Source organism: Poecilia mexicana, unplaced genomic scaffold, assembly GCF_051168715.1.
Source record: "Poecilia mexicana isolate PSO_F unplaced genomic scaffold, ASM5116871v1 scaffold_17, whole genome shotgun sequence".
Classification (NCBI taxonomy): Eukaryota; Metazoa; Chordata; class Actinopteri; order Cyprinodontiformes; family Poeciliidae; genus Poecilia; species Poecilia mexicana.
The window spans coordinates 21,571,365-21,592,500 of record NW_028263386.1 but is presented as its reverse complement, the minus strand read 5'-3'; the positions used below and the strand labels follow the sequence as shown (position 1 = coordinate 21,592,500).

Here is a 21,136-nt window from a genome sequence, read left to right as displayed (position 1 = left end):
TCACGTAGATTGTTCAGTATCATTTATTGTATTGTATCATATTATTTCTTACCAAAGGGAAGTCGTCAGGGTCAATCCAGAGAATGCTGAGGTTAGGGTTGTCGGTGTTATCCTCTGCAACTTGTTTCAATTTGTGCAAGAACTCAAAGCCATCTGCAGAACAGAAGATGACAGTTAAAGTAAAACGTTTGCTTCTGCTCTTCATGACACACTTGTTTATTTATAGATATATATGTTTCTGCCCATACAGATCCATCTGTTTATTAGAGGAATTTTCTATTTAAATGTATTTTTCTTTACCAATATCGGCCTCTTCTGCAAAAGCGACAATATGTTCTCCACCGACATCATCATCCTGTGAGCAAAATAACAATAATCTGTACTCTAAAAGACTTGAGATTAAGATAACAATATCAGAAACTAATACATATTAATACATTTACTTAAAGCCTCTCCATAATAAAACTGATGCAAAGCTGAAAGTGTAACATTTCTTACCCAGATCTCATATACGTTGCTGGGTTTCAGTTTCCTCAGTGTTGGTCTAAACAAGCACAGAGCCATTAAGATAAAAACATACTTAGCTTATTCAGACTGTTGCGCTTATAACTAAAAATATCTCGGAGCATGCCAACAATAGGAGCTACCTGTCATTATTTTCAATGAATTTCACCAGTTCTTTCTCAGAGTAAGGTTTTCCAGGGATGACCACAGGATTCTCAATGAAGGATTCATAGAAGTCTACTTCGTTGAGCTTCAGCTCCAGGGCCTTAGCAACCTGCGGCAAAACAACAGTAATTGGATTTATGACCTGACCATGATGGCTGTATCAGTGATGCAAAGAAATACTGGGTATTACAGAAAAACACAGTGCTCAGCAAGGAAAACATGCATCCTGTCATTTTAACAAATAGTAGCAGGATCTAGTGCTAACAGCTATGTGCAACCTGTTTCAGGTTGCACATAAAAACATTTATTAATAAAACCTTTGCAGGTTTTATTAAATTAAGAATGCACACAAAACATTGCATCGTGTATGTCTGAATTAAATAAGATGCAAAACTGAATGCAAAGCAGCAAAATTTGCAGAAGTGGTGAAATAAAAACAGAGTACATTCTGTAATTTAACAAGTAACGAATAACTTACTCAGACCTTACATTGCTGCTTAGGTTTATTTGCAGTTGTGCTGTAGCGATCTTCTCATAATAGTGTTTCCAAAAAGGTTTACTGTCTTGACTTTGACTATACCCTTCCATGTCATAGTTTACATCATGGTCAGTGATTATTTTGTAAGCTGCCTGTCTATTGATCAGACGGCTCATTGTGAATAAAATTCAAAGCACTTAGGTGTGCAGGTAAGCTTATGGCTGATTAGTGACTGCACAGTGTTCAGGTGTTTTTCAGTTTTTTACTTTCTGGAATGTAATTAGTATTAGTATTTAGCAAGCTAACGATACTGAAATCTTTTCACAATTAAAATGACCTTACCTTAGGATTAAATGTCGCAAAGAACTTGATGTGAGGATGGAACTCTTCAGCGGCATCTGCGAACGCTTCGAAATCTGAAATGTTACATGTAATTTGTCAGTTTGTTCCAGTCTTTATGTGAGATATCAAACAATGCGCAGCTGCTGCATCACTGCTGCTGACTGTGGGTTAAAATCAGACCCGTGAAATTATTCCAGGCTTTATGCTGCTGATCTCACATCTAGCTACACAGTTACTCGGTACAGATAGTCATGCCATCACAATATTCTTACGTTCTGACTTGTGACTCTTAAAGTAGCCCACCAGTTTGATGTCCTCTTCGATGCTTTCAAAGCCTTTCAGTTCTCTGCTGTTGTCAATAATTTCCACAGGATCCTCAAGAACCTGAGGGAGAAACGAAGTGGGAGGGAAGAGAAAAGAAAACCACAGTGAGAATATCTGGTTGGAATATCCATGTAGCCAGCAAATACAAGCCCCGATCGGAAAAAGGCAAGATGGCATGGAAAAATGCAAATAACTACTAACAGCAACAATGACCGAAAGCTATATATTGTCTCCAAGTTTAGCTGACTTATGCATTTCAAGTCAGATATATATGGTTGAAACCAGATGTAAACCAAATAAAACACTTTTTTTTTTCATCACTGTCTCAAGTTAAATCAGACCAAACTTCTCCTGTTTTATGTTAGAATTACCAAAATTATTTCTATTTGCTAAATGGCAGAAAACATAGGGTTTTTTTTTCAAATGTTTTCTGTAACTTCCTTCAAATTGAGAAGTTTACACATAGAGTTATTACTGTCTCTTTGAAGCTCATGGCTTTTTTTATTCATTGTCTGAAAATATCTGGCTTCAAACATAGCAGCAAACTGTGATCATGATTTGATTAAAGCTCTTTTTATAAAGGCTTGCTGATTTCTCATTGTCATAAACCTAACTTTATTTCTAGAAATCATCTTAATTGTGCTAATAATCTAATAATCTTTGTGTACTATTTTGCGTCATTTCTGTTTTTTTCTTTTCTATGGAAAGTTGTAATGGGAGTAGATGTCAGCTCACAGTGGATCTGGTTACGCTGGAAGTTTCTCACCGTTAATAATATAAATATCATGTAAATGTGAAAATTATCTTTTTTGTATCCACTTGCATTTTCAAAATGCATCTTGACTTTTTCCTGATTTCAGGTTTCAAGTATTTGCTTTCCTTCCTTCTTCATGCTTAAGTAAGGTAGGCTATTAACTGGGAGACTATATCCTCACGAACATCATAGATGAACTCCACAAGGGTGTGTGCCTCAAGTTCACCGTCATACTCTACAACTTCATCGTCGGTGAAGATGAAGATGCTGTCTGACTCTTCAAGGCCTGGAGAGAAAAAAGACAGTTATTAAGAGGCTGATCTCATGCGACATGTTCTAATGCCACAGCAAACATAAATCTGGGAAATATGAGTTCCTTGTAAAAATATTCCCATGCCTTAAAGTTTTTTACGTTATATAAAAAACAGAAACTTCAATGTATTTTATTAGGATACTGCATAATGCATAGCTTAAATGTGCTTAGAAAACCTAACTGTGCGGCACCTTAACATTCAACAAGACCAACAATTTAATGGTTTTGGTTCCTGTGTTAGAATGGCCCAGTCAAAGTCTCAGCCTAAGTGGCAAAAATCAGTGTTTTTATGTAGCTCTCTAGACTCTAGAGAAAAAAAATAGAAAATTCAAGATGACATTTCGGTGTGCAGCTGAAATATCATTTTATCAATCAAATCAACACAGATTTTTTTTTCTGTATACCGATTACATCAATATGAAATATTTTTAAATTTTAAGAAGTACTTATCTAATGCAGAGAAAGGTATTTACTAATATTTTTTTACTGTTTCTTAGAGGATAGTTTGATCAATTTATGCTGCCACAACCGGTCACATTTATTTTGGTAGTTGTAACAAGAAACAATGTAAAAAGGTTCAAGTGATATAAATGATGTGGAGTGTTGTACATCAGTACCTTCCTAAAATAATGGCCTAAGTCATGTTTTGACAAAAAAAAACAAAAAAAAAAAACATCTATCTATCAACGCATTTACCTAATTTCTTTGCAACGACCTTGTCAAGCTTTGCATCAATGAGTCCAACTCCAATATCCTCATCTTCAAACTCATCCAGGACTTGGGCTGCACGCTGCAAAAACAAAACACTCCGTTACCTAAACACATTTCATGAAGAACGCAACCACATATTGAGGAAAAACCGCACTGGGGGAGCTCCACTACCATAAAAGCCTGCTTTTCAAAGAGCTGCTTTGGCACTTTCTAAATCTGTACGAAACATGAACCTCAAGACTGACAGTCGATTCCACCAATGGGCAGTGACCCTCTTGCCTTGAGGAAGTGGTTTAAGGTTGTCCAAGTGCATTTAAAGACTAGGACGCACTTGCTTCATCGCTCGCTCACTAGCTCACGTACACACATGTAAGTGGAGTATGAGATCTTGAGCAGCTGCCTTTAGCGGCATAAATAGTCGGCATAAGCAGGTCGCCCTGCAGGTTATTGAGCAGATGATTCCTTGCATTGCTTTGAGCTCGTCTGTCTGTCGTAGATCAGAAATTGGAAAAGTGAAGCATTTTGAATGACACTGTTGGCACAATTTTGGAGAACATGAATTGTCATTTGGTGATGGGTCGCGATTAAATCATATTACATTATATTACAAATTATCTATCTTGCACTAATCCAGTGCCGTCGCCTGCAAAATGTCCTGCCTTTTGCCGTTTCCCCTTACTGACAATAACACCTCATTATGTTTAAATCATTTTCTGTTTCCGAGGAGAAACCCAAGCCTCTAACTCCAGCATCTCCGGTCAAATATAAACCGAGGAGCAACACCAGCCCAGGCGCTATTTTGGTGAAGTGATGCTCAGCACTCGGGGATCCGCTGACAAGTACAGTGCTGCAAGTGTCAGTCACAGCGGGGAGCTGAGGTGGCATCACTGAATCCAAAACCCCCGGTGCTGGCCTGCAGCCCTGACCAACCCAACCCCCCACCAAGCGGAGACACCAGAACCTGCTGAGATGATGTGATATGCTAAAGGCAGATGCTCACTTCAATCTCCCTGTTCTTCTTGGTTTTTAATGTCTTGCTTTTAATAATTTACCTTCAACTTTATTTTTTCCTCCATCGTTTATATTTCCTCCATAAATTTCACTGTCAGTTCATGTTTCAGGTGGGTTTAATGCAGACATTCCAGTCATATTTGCATACTTGGAGTGTCTAGAGGCTCATTCGTCACTGTTGACAAATACCTCACCATAATAAAAGAATTATGCCCTTATATTTCCCATTTGGAATTTGAGAGCCATCACATTTTTTTAAATTACATGTAGGTTGTGAAACGTCCATAAAAGCAGATTTATCTATTTGCCTTTAGCAGTTCTTTAACACGTCTAAGCATCTTCCTAAAATAATGGCCCAAGTAATTTTTTTCCAAAAGTAATCTTTTTTATTTTTATTTTTATTTTTTATTTTTTTGCCAAAATCACTTTTGGCAAAAAAAAAAAAAAAAAAAAAAAAAAAAAAAAAAAAATCACATAGGCCATTATTTTAGGAAGGTGATGCCATTAAGCATGCACCATGTGATAAAATGTCATAATATCGGACACATTCTTTTTTTCTTTTTTTTTTTTTGGTTATGAATGATAGAAAATATTTTTTTTAAAAAGCGCCAACTCCATTGTAAATCTTGTAAAAGGAAAAACAAGGAAATGTTTTAATGAAATGTCAAATCTGAAAGCTTTGTTAATACTAAATGCCAGCAATGGTATTTTGGGAGTATTTGATGATTGCTGCCTTATAGATCATGTGCAAACTGACTCTATGACCCTTGATAAGCCGTTCTTCAACACCTTGAGAGCTGATGCAGAAGCTTTATGCTGGATGGTGACGTAATGTGGGGAAAACTGCTGAGTCTCCACTTCTGACAGGGGTCCTAATGTTTGACTGGCATGCACAAGCACTCAACGTCATGCACAGTCTTTGGGGAATAAGAAAGAAAGAAACAAAACAAAACAAACAAAACAAGGCAATGTGTGGACTTGTTTTTTCCCCCACTGCATTTCAATTTTTGCAAATTATGCATACATTCACACCTTTCTTAACTAGGAACGTTGCTTGATTTTGAGCCTTTAAACCCAAAATGAGTTGCAAAGTTAAAAACTCAACCTTTTTAATAGTACTTATTATTTTTTCTGAGTTATGTTAATTCTGGGTCTATTTCCAATTACTCCTCCATATCCATCTCAACCCACCTCGAGGGCCAACTCCTCAGTCTCAAACTGTCTCTGGGCAACGCGGCTGGATCCGGGGTGGTCATGGTAGTACACCACCATAACGTCGTACTTCCTCATCACGGACTTATAGTTCTTGGCGTTCAGGTTGTGTACTCGGTCCTTGCCGTCATATTCGGGGAAGTCCAAGGTCTCCTTGGCCAGTGATTGCCCGCCAAATGACAGCAAGACTGCCACAAGCACCCATGTCCACTTCATGGCTTCTCTCTGAGACGTTTTAGATTTCTTTTAATTAAGGTACAATTAACTGAGTGGGGTTAAAAAAATCTTTTTTCTTTGCTTGCAGAACCCTTTCCAATCCGCGTCACCCAGAAGAGAGCAGGACTAAACTCCTGGATCCACCTTATGACAGACCCCACATGGGAAACTGGCAGTGGGGCACAGGGTACAAGAGGGGCTGGGCTAAGTTTGACATAGGTGTGACGGCGTCCGCCTATGGTGGGGTGTAACTGAGCAGGGGTGAGGTGGTTGGTGGGGTGACAACTTTGTGTGTAGGTGTGTTTAAATGTTAGCTGCATACCTATAAAACTGGGCCAGAGTGACGCGATGAGGGCCCAACTTCCCAACTTGTCAAGCGCAGAAAATTTGGAAGACAAAGCTGAAGCTGCTGGGACGAAGTGCAGGCGCTGTGTTTGGACACTTCTTCTTTTCTTGCCAAAAAAAAAAAAAAAAAAAAAAGGTGTGATAGATTTAGAGCTGGCCGCAAATGTAAGGCACTCTTCTCCCATATTAAGTGAAGGATGAAGTCTTGGATCCCAGCTAAAAATAATGGAAGTAGGACAGAGAGGTACATATCAGGAGGGGCTGCAGTCGGTGTCTGATTTGCTGCTGCTGGCATTGGTGCAGTGCTAAAATGTGGACCTGGGTCACTCAGGGACAAGAAGAGAAGGGGGGCACGGGGGTCTGGTGAGGCTTCAATGTAAAGATGTCACAAAAATAGATTTTTGCAAGATTCTGACTTTCCCTCCCTCGCTTTTTGTTACCCAAAACAAACATCCTGTTCATTCTGCCAACTGACCACTTGCTTTACAATCTAATGATGTAGAGGCCACTGGAGATGGCACTGCCTTGCAAAGAAACACAATGAGAAGCATAACGTCAAGAGGAAGGACGAGGGGATTTTTTTTTTTGTTGCCAAAAGTGGTTTGTGAAGATGCTCTAATTAGATGAGACCAACATTTAATGTTTTAACCTATATAGTGTAGCATGTGGAATGCTACAAGCTAAGCTCTTCCTGCAGAGGAAGACTAACCATCCGCCACGTGAGAACGCGTTAATAGTGCATAAGTGTCCGGTGGATACATAACAATAAAGGATTTTCACCTTTTGGATGTATTCTGTCTGCAGTATTAAAAACAGTTAGCTGCTAATGTTTGAGGCGACTCGTGGCGCACAAGAAGGAGAACCGTAGGACATAGACCTCGATGACGCCGTCATGATTTCGACTCCCACCCTCGGTTCCCTTGCCAAAGGTCGTCCTCCTTCTCTCCAACTCCTTGCTGTTGGATTGCTCTCAAACTAGTGCTGATAAAAACGACAATACAAAACAAAAAGATCAGTTAATCCCTGATAATATAGTTCAGCCGAGTTAACTATCATTGTCCTAGAATATACTTTAACGGCCTTCCAAATATTCCTGAATGTGTTCTTTCTTTTTTATATATTGAATGTGAAACACAATCTCTGTTCAAGTGTTGAATAAAAGACAGTTGAGTGGAAGGACAGAAACCGTTTGGAGAGGCAGGTTAAAAGTTGGACAAAATTAGAAAGAGTGTGAAACAAGATAAACAATGTTGCAGCGGGAAAAGTTGACACAATGTTCAATTTGATGGTTAAATATGGAGTAAAAGTTGAGCTTCTGCTTCTTTTCTCTCAGTGGTCTTTTAACAAAGTTGTGTTCTGCGGTTGATGGTCAGTTAGCTTTTACATGAATGTTTCTTAGGGCGTAAAACTCATATTAATGGAAAAACATTAATGATGTGATGATGTTTGGCCTGCAGCTGAAACAGCAGCGACTTGGATGGTCTCAGCACCTGTAGAAATTCAAGCTGAAATGTGGTTCTTCGTGTTACTGTAAACATCTAGGGTTGCATGAGTCAGAGGCTAAATGAGAAGAGAGAGGGATTTATGTGTGTGTGTGTGTGTGCGTGTGTGTGTGTCATTTACACCTCAGGTGGTGACAGATTTCATTACGAGTTTTCTATTCTAATTTCATTAATTGGGCAAAAATCAAATAACATTACAGCTAATTGGTGGGTTAGTATGCTGTGCTGGAATTCACTTTTGATCACCATTCTGTATATATATATTTTTAAACGTACTTCTAATTTACACTACAGTTTTACTTAATGTTTTCCTGGTTGTATAGTGGTTATGTCTGGAACTGTAGTTCCCTCAGCTGTCCAGTAGAGGGTGCTCTCCAACGTTAAAACACCTGTTGTTTTGACTCAGTTGCTACGAATGGCTTCTTAAAACTTGAGGAACATTCCGAAGATGCAAAAGACGATACTTTAAACACGTCCACCTCAAAGGTCAGCATGTTTTCAGCTTTTACTGCTTATCCTGAAATACAGCCATATACAATGTGCATAAATCATGGACATGTTATTGAAATGCAACAACACCTTCGACATTTTTATTTTGCCTTCACTTCAAAATTAAGCTACCATAGCCGACAAATGTCTCTGGCTCTTTCAATTTATAACCTAATCAGAGTTAGAGTGACATTTACCTGCGTAACGTGCTTTTATGACTACTACACCAGACTTTTTATTGAGTAATATTATTATGAAGTGTTTCTGCATACTCTACTCCGCACTGTGAATAATTTCACTCAATAAAGGAAAAATATGCTTTAACCAAAAATGCACCAGACACAAACCTACAGTTTATGTTAAAGTTAAATTTCTTCTTTGACAATGAGCTTCGATGTTCTATGTTATTTTCTATCTGCTGAGCCTGTGATTTGCAGATCAAGCAAATACACTCTTAACTCTCTATATAGTCACTTAAAGTACCTATTCTAACACATATATAGCTAGTATATTAGTTATAAGTTGCATATTTAAACAAAATTTAGGAAAGTGTATTTTTGTTGCTTTTTGTTTTGCTTAAAATGAATCATTTTATAATGCTCCAGATGTTTTATTTTAGTCTTTAAATATCAGAATTTGCAGGTACCTTCATATTTTTGTCTGTCTCAGTTATTCAGAACTTGATTAGTATTGTTACGAAGTACTTTTTTATTCTTCTTTGATTCTTGGAGGACTACTTTTTACTTTTACTCGACCAAAAATATGTTGAAGTAGACCTACTCTCTTGCTGGCTGCTCTGCCCGTCTCTGGATATAATATATTTATAGTATATATAATTAATGGGAGTTCTAGCCTTTATAAATTATAGGTTTAATGAATTTTTTGCTCCTAAGTGTTCAAACATATTAATCACGTGATCAGGAATCGGCGCAGGACTGAGCGCTACGTGGGGGGCGGGGTTATCTTAACTGCTTCCGGTGTGGGCGGGAACCAGCACGGTAAGTTTGATAACGCTGCAGGAACATTACGTATCAATAAAACAGTAATTATTTACACTGGAGAGGTGAAACAACCCGCGGAAGGTTTTCCACCCACTGACAAGGGGGCTAAGGTCAGACTTTTGATCTTCAGTCTATGTTAATGCAAATAATAGCTTAAATAGCTTTTTAACGTCGCTGTCACAGTAACGGAATAGTTGTAGATTGAGACACCTCGCACTGAGGTTTGAGCTGCCAATCCTACCACAAGCAGCGTACTGGAAAGAACCTCACCACGTTAAACCTGCGTTCAAATAAATGAACGAGTGAATGTCAGTGACCTCTAATCACTGCTACTATTACTGCGTTGGTGCCCAGCTCCAGTCCAGGACGGCCAGAGTCAAGGAAAAACAAACAAAAAAGAGTACATTTCAGCTTTTATTTTTAATTATTTCAGTTTTGGTCCTGCATAACTGACTGAGACCTTTTGAGTTAATGTCGAGAAGGTCATTCAGGTGTATCGTCAGCATAGTTTTCTTAAGATGATCTTAAACGATGTGATCAAGAGATACAAATGTTTTGAGTTCTTTTTTTCTCTTAGTTGGCAATAATATGGCAATAATAAATCGTATGCATTCATTGTCTTGACAGATGACTTCAGCTGTGGCCAACAGAGCAGTAGGAGCCATTGTTGGATCAGCTGTTGCAGATGCTGCAGGCATAAGTTTTTCCCCTACTCTAATCCTTAAGAAATAATCAAATACAATTATTGTGGAGGTTCATTTTTTGATATGATTATATGAAAATTGTACGTGTGATTCATCCGCTGCAGCTCAGCCCCTCCACTGGGTGTATGATCTCCAGAAACTGAAGGGGATCTTGGCTCAGGATCCAAACCCGGAGTTCCGTTCCGAGTCGGCCAATCCCTTCTACCGGAGGCAGACGGGCCAGCAGAGCTGCTACGGAGACCAGGCGTATGTGCTGCTGGAGTCCCTTTCAGAGTGTGGAGGTGGGGCTCGCCTATTTTTTATGTCATAATTCGATGTTCTACTTTTAACACTCATGGACTTAAAATGAGAGTAAATACTTTGTATACAGAAGATGGTGATTATTAATAAAAGCTCATTAAGTATTTGAGACAAACTCCTTTTTTGTCACCAGCGTGTGACTTTATAGACGTTTCTTACCAGGTCTGAATGTTGATGATCTGAAGCAGCGGACACTGAAATTCTTTGGGCCAGGGTCAGAGTATGACACGCCGGTCAATGATCCGTACCGAGACCGGAATGGTGAGAAATCTGTGCACTTAATATGATTATGGGTAACATTTTTAATAAAGTTGCTTTATCAATGTGATACTAATGGACGTTATTTTATTTACAGGCCCAAGACCTCAGTTGCCGATTGAAGGACCATGGAGACAAGCAAGCTTGAAGAGTTTCTTAAAGAATGTCGATGCGGGCAAAGAGGAGACAGGTAAAGGACATTCACTGGTTGACGTCTTGATCTTAAGAGGCACGTTGGGTTCAAGCATTTGGTTGTTTTCGTTGCAGGCTGTGAGACGGATTGTCAGATTGACGGCATAGCCAAGCTGGCTCCTATAGTGGCTTTTTACGCCGGACAGCCGGACATGCTGGAAAAAGTTGAACAGGCCATCCGAGTCACCCAGAACAACGACGAATGTGTCGCTGAAACTCTGGCGGCCGCAAGGTCTGTACGCCCCCAAGCACCGTTTGATTACTCGAGCTTACTGTCGCGTGTTGAGGGTAGCGTTTCCACCAGACTGTGGGGATTGGTGTGTGTTCAAGTAGCGTGAAAGCTTTCGCGAAGCACCACATCTTAGACGACAAACTGGATTCTTGCCTCAGGTTTCTGGAGCATTTTATCCTGACTGGTCCAGACCCAAATGTGGTGGATGTAGTGCTAAATCAGCTCAGTGACCCCAGCAGAAAGCAGCCACAGGACTTGGACAAAGCAGTGATCGGTGAGTGAACTCTGCAGGCATTGCTGCTTTCTCTCTTGAAGTCACGAGACCGAATCATGGGATTTAAGGCACCATGCTTCCTCATTCTGTGAAAGGTTTGTGCAACAATTTGCCTCAACAAAACCTGTCTGGACGTGAAGATAAAGAGCTGTTTAACATTTGTATTGATTGGAAGTATTCCCTCATTTGGTATCTTATATTTAGGGCTGCGAGTAATGATGATCCCAGTAATTGATTAATCTATCGATTATTTTGACAATCGATGAATTGCATAAACAAATGTGTACATTCTGCAAATTTTTATTTAACCACTTAATCCTTTTTATTCAGTATTAAAACACATTAATATGCAAACTAACAGTTAATACAAATAATTTCTTGAATAAGAAAATAAACATTTTATTGTATGAAATGCAATAACCACATTTCTTTAGTGAATGCTTCGTCATTTGTAGCAAAGGATGCATCTGCAGATAAAAAACTCTATCAACAGGGAAAAAGCTCAGATCTTTCTGCTTGACTTATCAATACTTAAATATAATAAATAGGGCTGATCTATTGAGTATCTTTTGGATTAACCGATTAATAACTGAATAGCAAAAGATGTCTGGTAGTAGATTGTTCAGATTTTTACAGAATTTGAACCAAGTAAAAATATGCCACACATCAATACAGTGTAGGGCTAATAAATGTTAGCTAGGTTTTGGATTAACCAGTTAATAATTGGATAGCAAAATGTGCTTAGTAGGAGTTTTTCTTCTTTTTTTTCTTTTCTTTTTCTTTACAGAATTTGAACCAGGTGTAGCTGAAACTACTTGAGTTTTGGTTAGAACTTAATCACAGATAAATATTTTATCTTAAATGCAAACTCCTTATTTTTTGTAAAGTTTTGGCTTAATTAGTGCTCTGAGTGTGTTATTCTTCCAGCACTGTCTTTTTTAAGTCTGTGTGCTCCAATTAACAATTAATCAGTAACTAAATTTGTTGAGAATTACTTCAATTGCCGCTTAATCCGTTTAATCGTTTCAGCCCTATTCATATTCCTCCCATTCTGCGGCTTTCAGGGCACATTCATCAAGTGAAGGAGAATTTGTCGAAGCGTCCACAGGAACTGATCCCCGCTGTGTTTCCCAACACATGAGGTATGTTTAACCAGCTTCCACTAACTTCACTAAACTCCAGCCTGACTCGGATCAGACAAGTAACGGGTGCAATACTCACTGCAGGTTTGCCAGGTGCATTCCAGGCAGCGCTGCATGGAGTCCTGACAGCCGAGCACTTTGAGGCGGCCATCAGAGACACCATGAGCTGTGGAGGGTGCACCTGCAGCAGAGCCTCCTTCATCGGAGCATGCGTTGGAGCCCAGGTGTGACCGTCTCTTAATTCTTCGTTCTAGTCTCTCGTTCTCCCCTGGCTTTTGTCTGATGATTTTTTTTTTTTCTTTTTTTAATGTCTTTGGTTTGGATTTTTCAGATTGGGCTTGAAAGAATCCCAGCTTCGTGGCTTAGCAAAACCTCACGATCCAACTCCGTGCTGGCGCACGCCAAGAAGATCGCCAGCCACCACCTGTAAGATTGCAGTTCGCAGCATGAGGCGGACGAGAGCGTCGTGAAAAACTGTTGGACTTTTGCAGAGCTGCTAATGAAGGCTTTTGTCTAAACTTAGGCGTGACATGAGCCAGATGTTTTTGTCTCTGTAAAAGTTGAACATGTTGAGTTCAGATGTTCCGGAAAAGAGTTTTATTTTTCTTCACCAAAGTCTTTTCTAAGTATTGATTTAAAGCTTGATCAGGAACTGTCTACTATTGTTGAAAATAACTCTTGTGTAGGCCACCATTCAGTTTTTTTTTTTTAAATCTTTGATTTAAGCACATGTAACCAGATTGATTAAATACAATTGTCATTAATTAAAGCTTATTAATGACAATTAATTATTTCTTCAGGTTATTATGTGTAGCCCAACTAAATTAAACTGTGACTACTTAAATCATCAGTGTAAACAGAAGAAGCCACTGCAGATCTAACTGCAGCTAACTGAGGCTTGAATGAACGACCTTTGATGATTTTAGTTGTACATATTTTTGTCTGTTAGATTTTGCCATATTTTGTGTGAATTTTCAAATGCCTTATAATAGAGACATGGAAGAAATGTCTGCAAACAGACTTTCTGCTGCAAATCTGTTAACAGTCTTTGTCATTACTGGACATAACATTTCACATAATCAAAAAATCATAGAAATAAACAATGTAAATATATAACATTGTGTGTAAGGAATCCATATGGGGGACAACTTTTAATATTAGATTATTGAAATAAATTGGCTTTTTGATTTACTCATTTGAGATGTGGACATTTACAGTTATTTAAATCAAGTTGTAAATAACTTTTTTTTAATTTTTATTTTTTTTACAGCAAATCTGAATGTGTTTTATTTTGCCAGTAATTTTGATGTCCTTGATTTCTGGTTTGATACACCAGTTAGTACTGCACTTCATTTTTACTTTTTATGTGTATTTTGTCTGTTTTACAAACAACAGAGGATTAAAAAAAAGTATTAGTTCGATTGGCAGATTATTTAACCTATGGGAAAAATATCTTGTTAAACGTATGATCTGTCAGTGGAACTAGAACTTTAAAAAAATAATAATATTAAGGAATTATTTACTTAAAAAAGCTTCTTAAAAGTTACTTGTAAGTTAGTTTTATTTCACATGTTCTAAAAAAGTAGACCTTTTGTATGATTTCTATATACATTATCAAATATCCATCCATCCATTTTCTTTACACCCTTGTCCCTTAGTGAGGTCGGGAGGAGTGCTAGTGCCTACCTCCAGCTAACGTTCTGGGCGAGAGGCGGGGTACACCCTGGACAGGTTGCCAGTCTGTCGCAGGGCAACACAGAGACAAACAACCATGCATACACACACTCACACCTAGGGGCAATTTGGGGAGGCCAATTTACCTGACATGTTTTTGGACTGTGGGCCACTGTGCAGCCCATTATCAAACATATATTATCGTAAAAACAAATCACTTCATACTGAAATTGTGTATTTCAGATATTATAATGACGTAGAAATTAATACTAAAAAAAAAAAAAAAAAAAATCAGTCCACTGAGGCCTTGGGGCCCCAAGCGGCTGCTTAGTTTGTTTATGCCTTGGGCCGGCCCTGGTAAAGAAACATGATAATTTTACGAATATCTTTAAAAGTTGCCTCTCAGGTGTTATTTCAGTCCATTTTCTCATCAATATGCGAGAGTTTAGAGCGATGCGCTGTCGTAGGTATCTGTGCAATCAGCTTCAATGACAGTTATGTGAGCTGCAGGAGAAAAACTACATTTCTTGAGGAACATGACGAATTTAAATGTTTTTACATGGCTAATTAAAATAAGCGGGGAGAAAAAAAAGAGTTTTGACGGTTATTTTCAATTATTTTCTGTGAAAACAACCGTCAAAACTATTGTTTTCACAGTTTTCTGCCATGCACCTGCGGCACCAAAAAAAAAAGAAGACTGTCCCTTCTCCGCCACCGTAGTTGTTTCTGACGACATAATTGGGCTCCTGGGAGTCTAACATGGCTAATAAAGGGGGAAAACAGAGCCGCTCAAGCTCCGGCTTTACTGGGAGGAAAGGTGCCGGGGAGCAGGAGGAGGAGGAGCAGCCGCTACAGGCCGTTTTAGTCGCTGACAGCTTTAACCGGAGGTTTTTCCCGGTGACCAAGGACCAGCCGCGGGTAGGCAGCGAGCTGTGCTAGCTGACGATGCTAACACAGGCTTAACTGAGTGATGTCCATGCTGAAAGGAGAGATTCAATCACACAGATGCAAGCTTGTTGTTGGATGTTTACAACAGACACCTGAAGTTTTATTAAGTTTAAGACGTATTTATATGTAAAAGCAGTTTCGTAACTTCTTTACTATGTTCACCCTTTCTTCTAATGTCAGGCTCTGCTGCCGCTGGGAAACGCTGCTATGATCGACTACACCCTGGAGTTCCTCACCTCCACCGGGGTGCAGGAAACCTTCGTCTTCTGCTGCTGGATGGCCAGTAAAATCAAGGCCCACTTATTGTGAGTGTATCCATTGTGTGTGTGTGTGTGTGTGTGCGCGTGTGCGTGCGTGCGTGCGTGCGTGTGTGTGACTTTTGTTCAAAGCTAAGATGTCGAGATGAACCTGACTCTGTCCTACAGGAAGTCAAAGTGGTGTAGACCCTCCTCTCCTAACACGATCCACATCATCACATCAGAGCTGTACCGTTCCCTTGGTGATGTGCTTCGGGATGTTGATGCAAAGTCTCTGGTGCGCTCTGACTTTGTGTTGGTTTATGGAGATGTGGTGTCCAACATCTACATCAGTCAAGCCCTGCAGCAGCACAGGTATGAGACCCGCACCAATGTTGAGCTTAAAATGGATTAAGTGATAAGGGATTACGACTTTTGGGTAATTTTATTTATCTTTTGTTCTTCAGGCATCGGAGAAAGATGGACAAGAACATCTCGGTCATGACAATGATCTTTAAGGAGTCCTCGCCGGGTCATAGGTCGCGCTGTGAAGAAGATGATGTCGTCGTGGCGATGGACAGCAAGAGCCAGCAGATTTTACACTACCAGAAAACACAGGGGCTAAAGAAGCTACACTTTCCGATGGTAACTGTCTATTAAAAAAAAAAAAGATTACTGTGGAGAAATTATCATATTCCTTGAGGATTTTTATATTTTCTAACATTAAATCCTCAAACTTTAAGGTGTTCTATTGTTTGATGTCACAATAGAATACACAATTGTGAAAGGGATGCATATTTTAAAATGTTTAGCAAAAATGTCATGATTTTTGTTATGCTTAATTGTAATACAGTATAATTTTATATTTTTTTGTCTTTAATTTCCATCAAAGTAGGTGGCATTGGAAAGGTCTGAAAAAGTTTTAAATTTGACTTTCTGAAACCTGTATCTTGTTTGAAGACAGTGGATTCATGGTGCTTGATTATTTTGTCACATAGCATTTTATACAACATGTTCAGTTTTAAGCTCATCCTACCAGAGCTCCTTTTCCTGCCACTTTACTGTCATGCAATGTTGGTCTGTTACATAGAATCCTACTAAAATGCTCTAACGTTTGTGGTTGTGATGATGAGACAAGATATCTAAATGTTGAAGGGGAATTGATTCTTTTTGATAAGCTGATTCTGTTTCTCAGAATATTTTCCACAGTGGGAGTGATGAGTTTGAAATCAGGCATGACCTCCTGGACTCCCACATCAGTATCTGCTCTCCGCAGGTCAGTTTTAATCCAGATGGACCCTAATTCTGTGACTGGCTGAGGTAACGTGTGAGCCTTCTTGTTTCCTTTCAGGTTGCTGAACTTTTTACAGATAACTTTGACTACCAAACCAGGGACGATTTCGTCCGAGGAATACTGGTCAACGAAGAGGTGCTGCTCAGGATTTTCACGTTTTATTTATATATATATATATATATATATATATATATATATATATATATATATATATAATTTTTTTTTTTTTCTTTTCCATAGTACCGTGGCTCTAATTCTTTGTCTCGGGTTACAGATCCTCGGCAATCAGATCCACATGCATGTCACCAAAGACGGCTACGGCGTCCGAGTTTCCAACTTGCTCATGTACGATTCCGTGTCTTCGGACTTTGTGCGTCGATGGTTTTACCCCCTCACGCCGGAGTCCAACTTCACGGACCAGGAGGGACGCAGCTGCACCTACTCTCGCCACAATGTCTACCGGGGATCCGGGGTCAGCCTGGGTCACGGCAGCCAGATGGTGGAAAACGTTCTTATAGGCTGCGACACCAGCATAGGTGCCAACTGCTGCATCTCCAACAGCATCATTGGCGACAACTGCACCATTGGTGAGCTCTCTAAGCAGTGTGTCTGGGGAGGAAGAGTTGTGGAGGTTGCAGGGATAAACGGTATCTTTTTTTCTGATCCAGGTGACAATGTAACCCTGGACCATGCCTACATCTGGAATGATGTTCACATTGCCAGTAACGTGGCGATCAGACAGTCTGTGGTCTGCGACAAGGCCGAGGTCAAAGAGGGCGTGACCCTGAATAAGCAGTGTGTCCTGGCATATAATGTAAGTGAACATATGTCTGGTCATTGAAATGCAATGACAGGGTTTCCCTCCCAGAAAATACAATTAAAATTAATTAAGTTGTTTACTATTGTCATTCAAGACACTTTTTTGTTTCAAGTGTCCAAACTGTTTTGGCCCTTTATCCGTGACTTGGTACTTTATTTGCTGAAGTTGTCACTGAAGAAACACTTTAACCATTATTTACTATCACGGCTAGTGGTGTGCATAAAAAAATCTGTAATAGATAAACAAACAATGCTTAGCCTAGTGGGGGAACAAGTAAAGGCTGGAGGCCCGCCAGGCTTATAAATGCACTGGGAGAAACCCTGTTTGATGTTTTGAGGAGCCGACGATGCTAAACCACTCCACACATATCTGTGTTAGATCAGTTAAAGTAACTAGAGCAGCAGGTTTTTGGTGTTTTATCTTTTTATATTGAGGTTTTACCTCCCAGCCCTACGTAGCGGCGATAAATCGTAAATGAACACATTTGTGATGATCGGCGTGAACCGTTTTCCAGGTGGTGATCGGGCCCAACATGTCTCTGCCAGAAGGAACCGTGGTGTCCATGCACCACCCAGACGAGGAAGAGGAGGACGACGCTGACGAGTTCCTCAGTGATGACGCCGAGGTCGGGCAGAGCAAAGACAAAACCAAACAGAAAAGTGTGTATTATTTCCCCATGATACGCGTGTGTTCTGAAGTAGTTCACATGCAGTGGCATAAAGTGCGTTTTTAACGTGCCTTGCAGTTTTTAACCCAGCGGAGGTTGGAGCAGAGGGGAAAGGTTATGTCTGGAAAGCCGGCGGTCTGGATGACGCGGAGGAAGAGGAGCTGTCCCAGTGCCTGTGGGGTAGGAGAGCAGCTCTCAGCGTCTCACCCTGGCCGGTCCCAGGATGTTCGTCCTCATGAGGGTTTGCTTTTTGTCGGCCAGGTTTGGTGTTGAACCCAGATCCTGAGAGCGACAGCGAGGACAGTGAACCTGACGGCCCCGATGACCTCATGATTCCCTCACCTGAGATGGACGACGTTAAAGGTGAGGGCAAAAGTGATTTTGGGGAAAAAAAAGAAAAACAAATCACCACCTATTTTTGCCAAAATATAAAATAGGCAACAAAAATAAAATACAAGCAAAACAAAACACTTTGGGGAAAAAATATTTGAGACATTATTTTGGGAAGGTAAACAATGTAAAAAACGTTAAAGCTGAAGTTTATTACACATAATTGACAAGTATTCAAATGAACTGCAGCGTAAAAAGTACACAGACCTACCAACATTAATTAGCCGGTTTCTGATTTACATCCAATTATGCGGTCAATTAACGGTGAGCAAACAATTTAAAATAGACCAGATACATTTATCACGAGGTTTATGGTTCAAATATATATTCCTGCTCATAAACAGATGAACAAAGAATTATCCCTAAAACCGAATGGTGAAAAACTTGTCTTATAAATTGCTAACCATTGGCATAGTAGCTATCACTAAGCTAAACTTATATTTCCAAGCAAAACAACAGAAAATAACAGCAGCAGAGACACAACTTGCATTGGTCAAAACTGATTTGAAGCAGCTACACCTTCAACCAGCATGCTACTTTTACTCTCCATTTCTTTTCACCAATAGGTGGCGCCTCTGAACTTCATATTAAAAAATGAGAAAACGAAACTTGGGGACCTCTGTCTAAAACAAAACTGCTAACAAATAAGGGTGATGCATATTATATGTTGAAGATTTTACAATAATACCACTGCAGAAGTATTTTCCAAAAATATCTAATTTAAGATGCGTATTTAAATGAGTCTGGAGAAGAGACAGGGGGTTTGGCATGAGAAACATCAGGCATCTGTTACTCTGAAGTCCAGAGAATTATCATTGTGGTTTTCTGTGCTGCAGTCTTCCAGATGGAGGTGATGGGGACTCTGCAGCGAGGTCTGGAGGAGAACATCGGCTGCGACAACCTGGTGCTGGAGATCAACTCTCTCAAGTGAGCCGAACCTCCTAACCCGCTCACGGTCGAGCCGCTTCCTCCACAACCTTTTGTGTATCCTCGCTCTACTTCTGTCTGTCTCCAGGTACGCCTACAACATCAGTCTGAAGGAGGTGATGCAGATATTAACCAGCGTAGTGCTGGAGTACCCCTTCCAGCAGCAGGGCCCCAACCTCACGCCTTCACAATACGTTGCTCTGCTTCTACCCGTATGTATCGCACCCGACATTTCTCATCAGTTTTGGTAGAGAACTGTAGTTTTAATTCCCCCTCCTCTCCCTCCCTTTCTATTTAGCTGTTGAAGAAATGGGCACCAGTCTTTAAGAACTATGTGAAGAGAGCCCAGGACCACCTAGACTGCTTAGCTGCCTTTGAGGAACACTTTCTGGAGCAGGAGAGCCACTGGCCTGCTATGGTCAAGGTCAGGACCAAATGGCACGACCAAACAGAGCAACTGATGTTATCATTTAAGCGATGGCCATCCAGTCTGTATGCGTTGTGCTGTTTGCATCTAAGGTCCTCATGAGCATGTACGAGCTGGAGATCCTGGAGGAGGAGATGATACTGCGCTGGTTTTCTCAGGGAGCCACGACAGACGCAAGCAGACGGCTCCGAAAGAACCAGGGGGTGAGTCAGAACTCGGGTCAAGAAAACACTGAGATAACAACTTAGGGCTGGATGATACAGCTGATTGCTAGGTAACCAAAGAGTGAGTCAGTCGATGCCAACAACCTTGCTTAGCCAGCTGTGAAAGCTTGAGCAGCTCAAGCTTTTCTTCTGCCTACTTTCTTTTTTATTATTAACATCATATTATGATTTACTCCTGAAATGCCCTTTTTGGAAATATTTAAAAGTCACTGCCTCTGTCTTCATCCCCAAACCTTCAGTAAATCAGTATATGTGACCTTGATTTCTGATGTCCATTTCCAGCTTCAGAAGTTCATCCACTGGCTGGAAGAGGCTGAGGAGTCTTCAGAAGAAGATGGGGAGTAACGTGGAGCACTTACTGATAGTTTTAACTTATAAACTCTTTAGCATACGCTGCCGTGTGACGGATGCAGCAGCTTCAACACCCTGCAGAATCTGCTCTCTGCAGGTAAAGCAAACATCCATTATCATCACAGACATCTAACTCGCGTCCAAAACTCTTGTGATCATAATGCTTGTAAGAATAAAGAACAGCCGGTCAGTCTGCTCAGACTGAAGCGTCACCATTTCTTTTACTTTTCTCTTTCATTTGGAGTCAAAAGGACTATAAATTAAAACAGTCCTATCGTGTGTCACAAATGTCTATCTCTGCAAAAGGACTGGAATCATTTTCCACTGGTAAAATTATTAAGCTTGAATAAGATTCACAGTAAAAATATTGGAATAAATGTATGCTTGGACTGGGTACAACCTTAAAAAGTCTTTTGCTTTTTAAAAATGTAATTTGGCCTTAAATATGTCAATAACAGGCCTTACATTTTGTTGTGGCAGGACTATTTAATTCTGCCTGGGGAAAAGTTTGAGTACTCAGACATCTTGACTTTGTTCTTTTTGACTCAAAGTGGTTGAGGCGACCTCTAGCCTAGCTAGTTAGGCTAACTAACTAGCCAGGCTAGCTAGCTACGCTAGTTAAGCCTACTTAGACCTTTGTTGCATTGCAAATTCATCTCCAGAGATGAATTTATAAGTTTTTCGGTTTTGAATCCAATCCTTAATTTAA

The 21,136-nt window shown here is 40.0% G+C and overlaps 3 protein-coding genes across 4 annotated transcripts in view; 2 read left to right on the top strand and 1 right to left on the bottom strand.

Annotated features, from left to right (window-relative positions):
- The window catches only part of casq1a (calsequestrin 1a), a 10,233-nt gene extending 3,394 nt beyond the window's left edge, over window positions 1–6,839 (bottom strand). Inside the window, exons 1-9 of the mRNA XM_015002216.2 lie at window positions 5,794–6,839; window positions 3,577–3,670; window positions 2,753–2,853; window positions 1,762–1,873; window positions 1,490–1,563; window positions 648–778; window positions 499–544; window positions 301–355; window positions 53–153 (exon numbers count right to left, since the gene is read on the bottom strand). Of these exons, the coding sequence (XP_014857702.2) occupies window positions 53–153; window positions 301–355; window positions 499–544; window positions 648–778; window positions 1,490–1,563; window positions 1,762–1,873; window positions 2,753–2,853; window positions 3,577–3,670; window positions 5,794–6,030 (951 nt within the window). The 5' untranslated portion in view covers window positions 6,031–6,839. The remainder of the gene's footprint in view (window positions 1–52; window positions 154–300; window positions 356–498; window positions 545–647; window positions 779–1,489; window positions 1,564–1,761; window positions 1,874–2,752; window positions 2,854–3,576; window positions 3,671–5,793) is intronic.
- A 2,463-nt stretch (window positions 6,840–9,302) lies between these two features.
- LOC106926977 (crystallin J1A-like) lies at window positions 9,303–13,664 on the top strand. 2 transcript variants are annotated; one of them, XM_015002215.2, is made up of 10 exons: window positions 9,303–9,364; window positions 9,995–10,061; window positions 10,176–10,352; window positions 10,534–10,632; window positions 10,727–10,819; window positions 10,897–11,053; window positions 11,212–11,327; window positions 12,392–12,469; window positions 12,554–12,693; window positions 12,801–13,664. In XM_015002215.2, the coding sequence occupies exons 2-10, from the start codon at window positions 9,995–9,997 to the stop codon at window positions 12,897–12,899; spliced, it is 1,026 nt and encodes a 341-aa protein (XP_014857701.2). In that variant the 5' UTR covers window positions 9,303–9,364; the 3' UTR covers window positions 12,900–13,664. The 2 variants fall into 2 exon arrangements, with proteins under 2 accessions (XP_014857701.2, XP_014857700.2); XM_015002214.2 differs by lacking the exon at window positions 9,303–9,364 and adding an exon at window positions 9,365–9,477.
- A 1,183-nt stretch (window positions 13,665–14,847) lies between these two features.
- On the top strand, window positions 14,848–20,628 carry eif2b5 (eukaryotic translation initiation factor 2B, subunit 5 epsilon). The gene is made up of 16 exons (XM_015002193.2): window positions 14,848–15,061; window positions 15,272–15,396; window positions 15,517–15,702; window positions 15,795–15,972; window positions 16,523–16,603; window positions 16,679–16,756; window positions 16,896–17,208; window positions 17,290–17,435; window positions 17,956–18,100; window positions 18,187–18,288; window positions 18,370–18,471; window positions 19,335–19,425; window positions 19,514–19,637; window positions 19,724–19,849; window positions 19,945–20,055; window positions 20,359–20,628. Exons 1-16 carry the CDS (start codon window positions 14,903–14,905, stop codon window positions 20,419–20,421), a joined length of 2,130 nt encoding a protein of 709 aa, XP_014857679.2. The 5' UTR covers window positions 14,848–14,902; the 3' UTR covers window positions 20,422–20,628.
- Window positions 20,629–21,136: the final 508 nt, after the last annotated feature.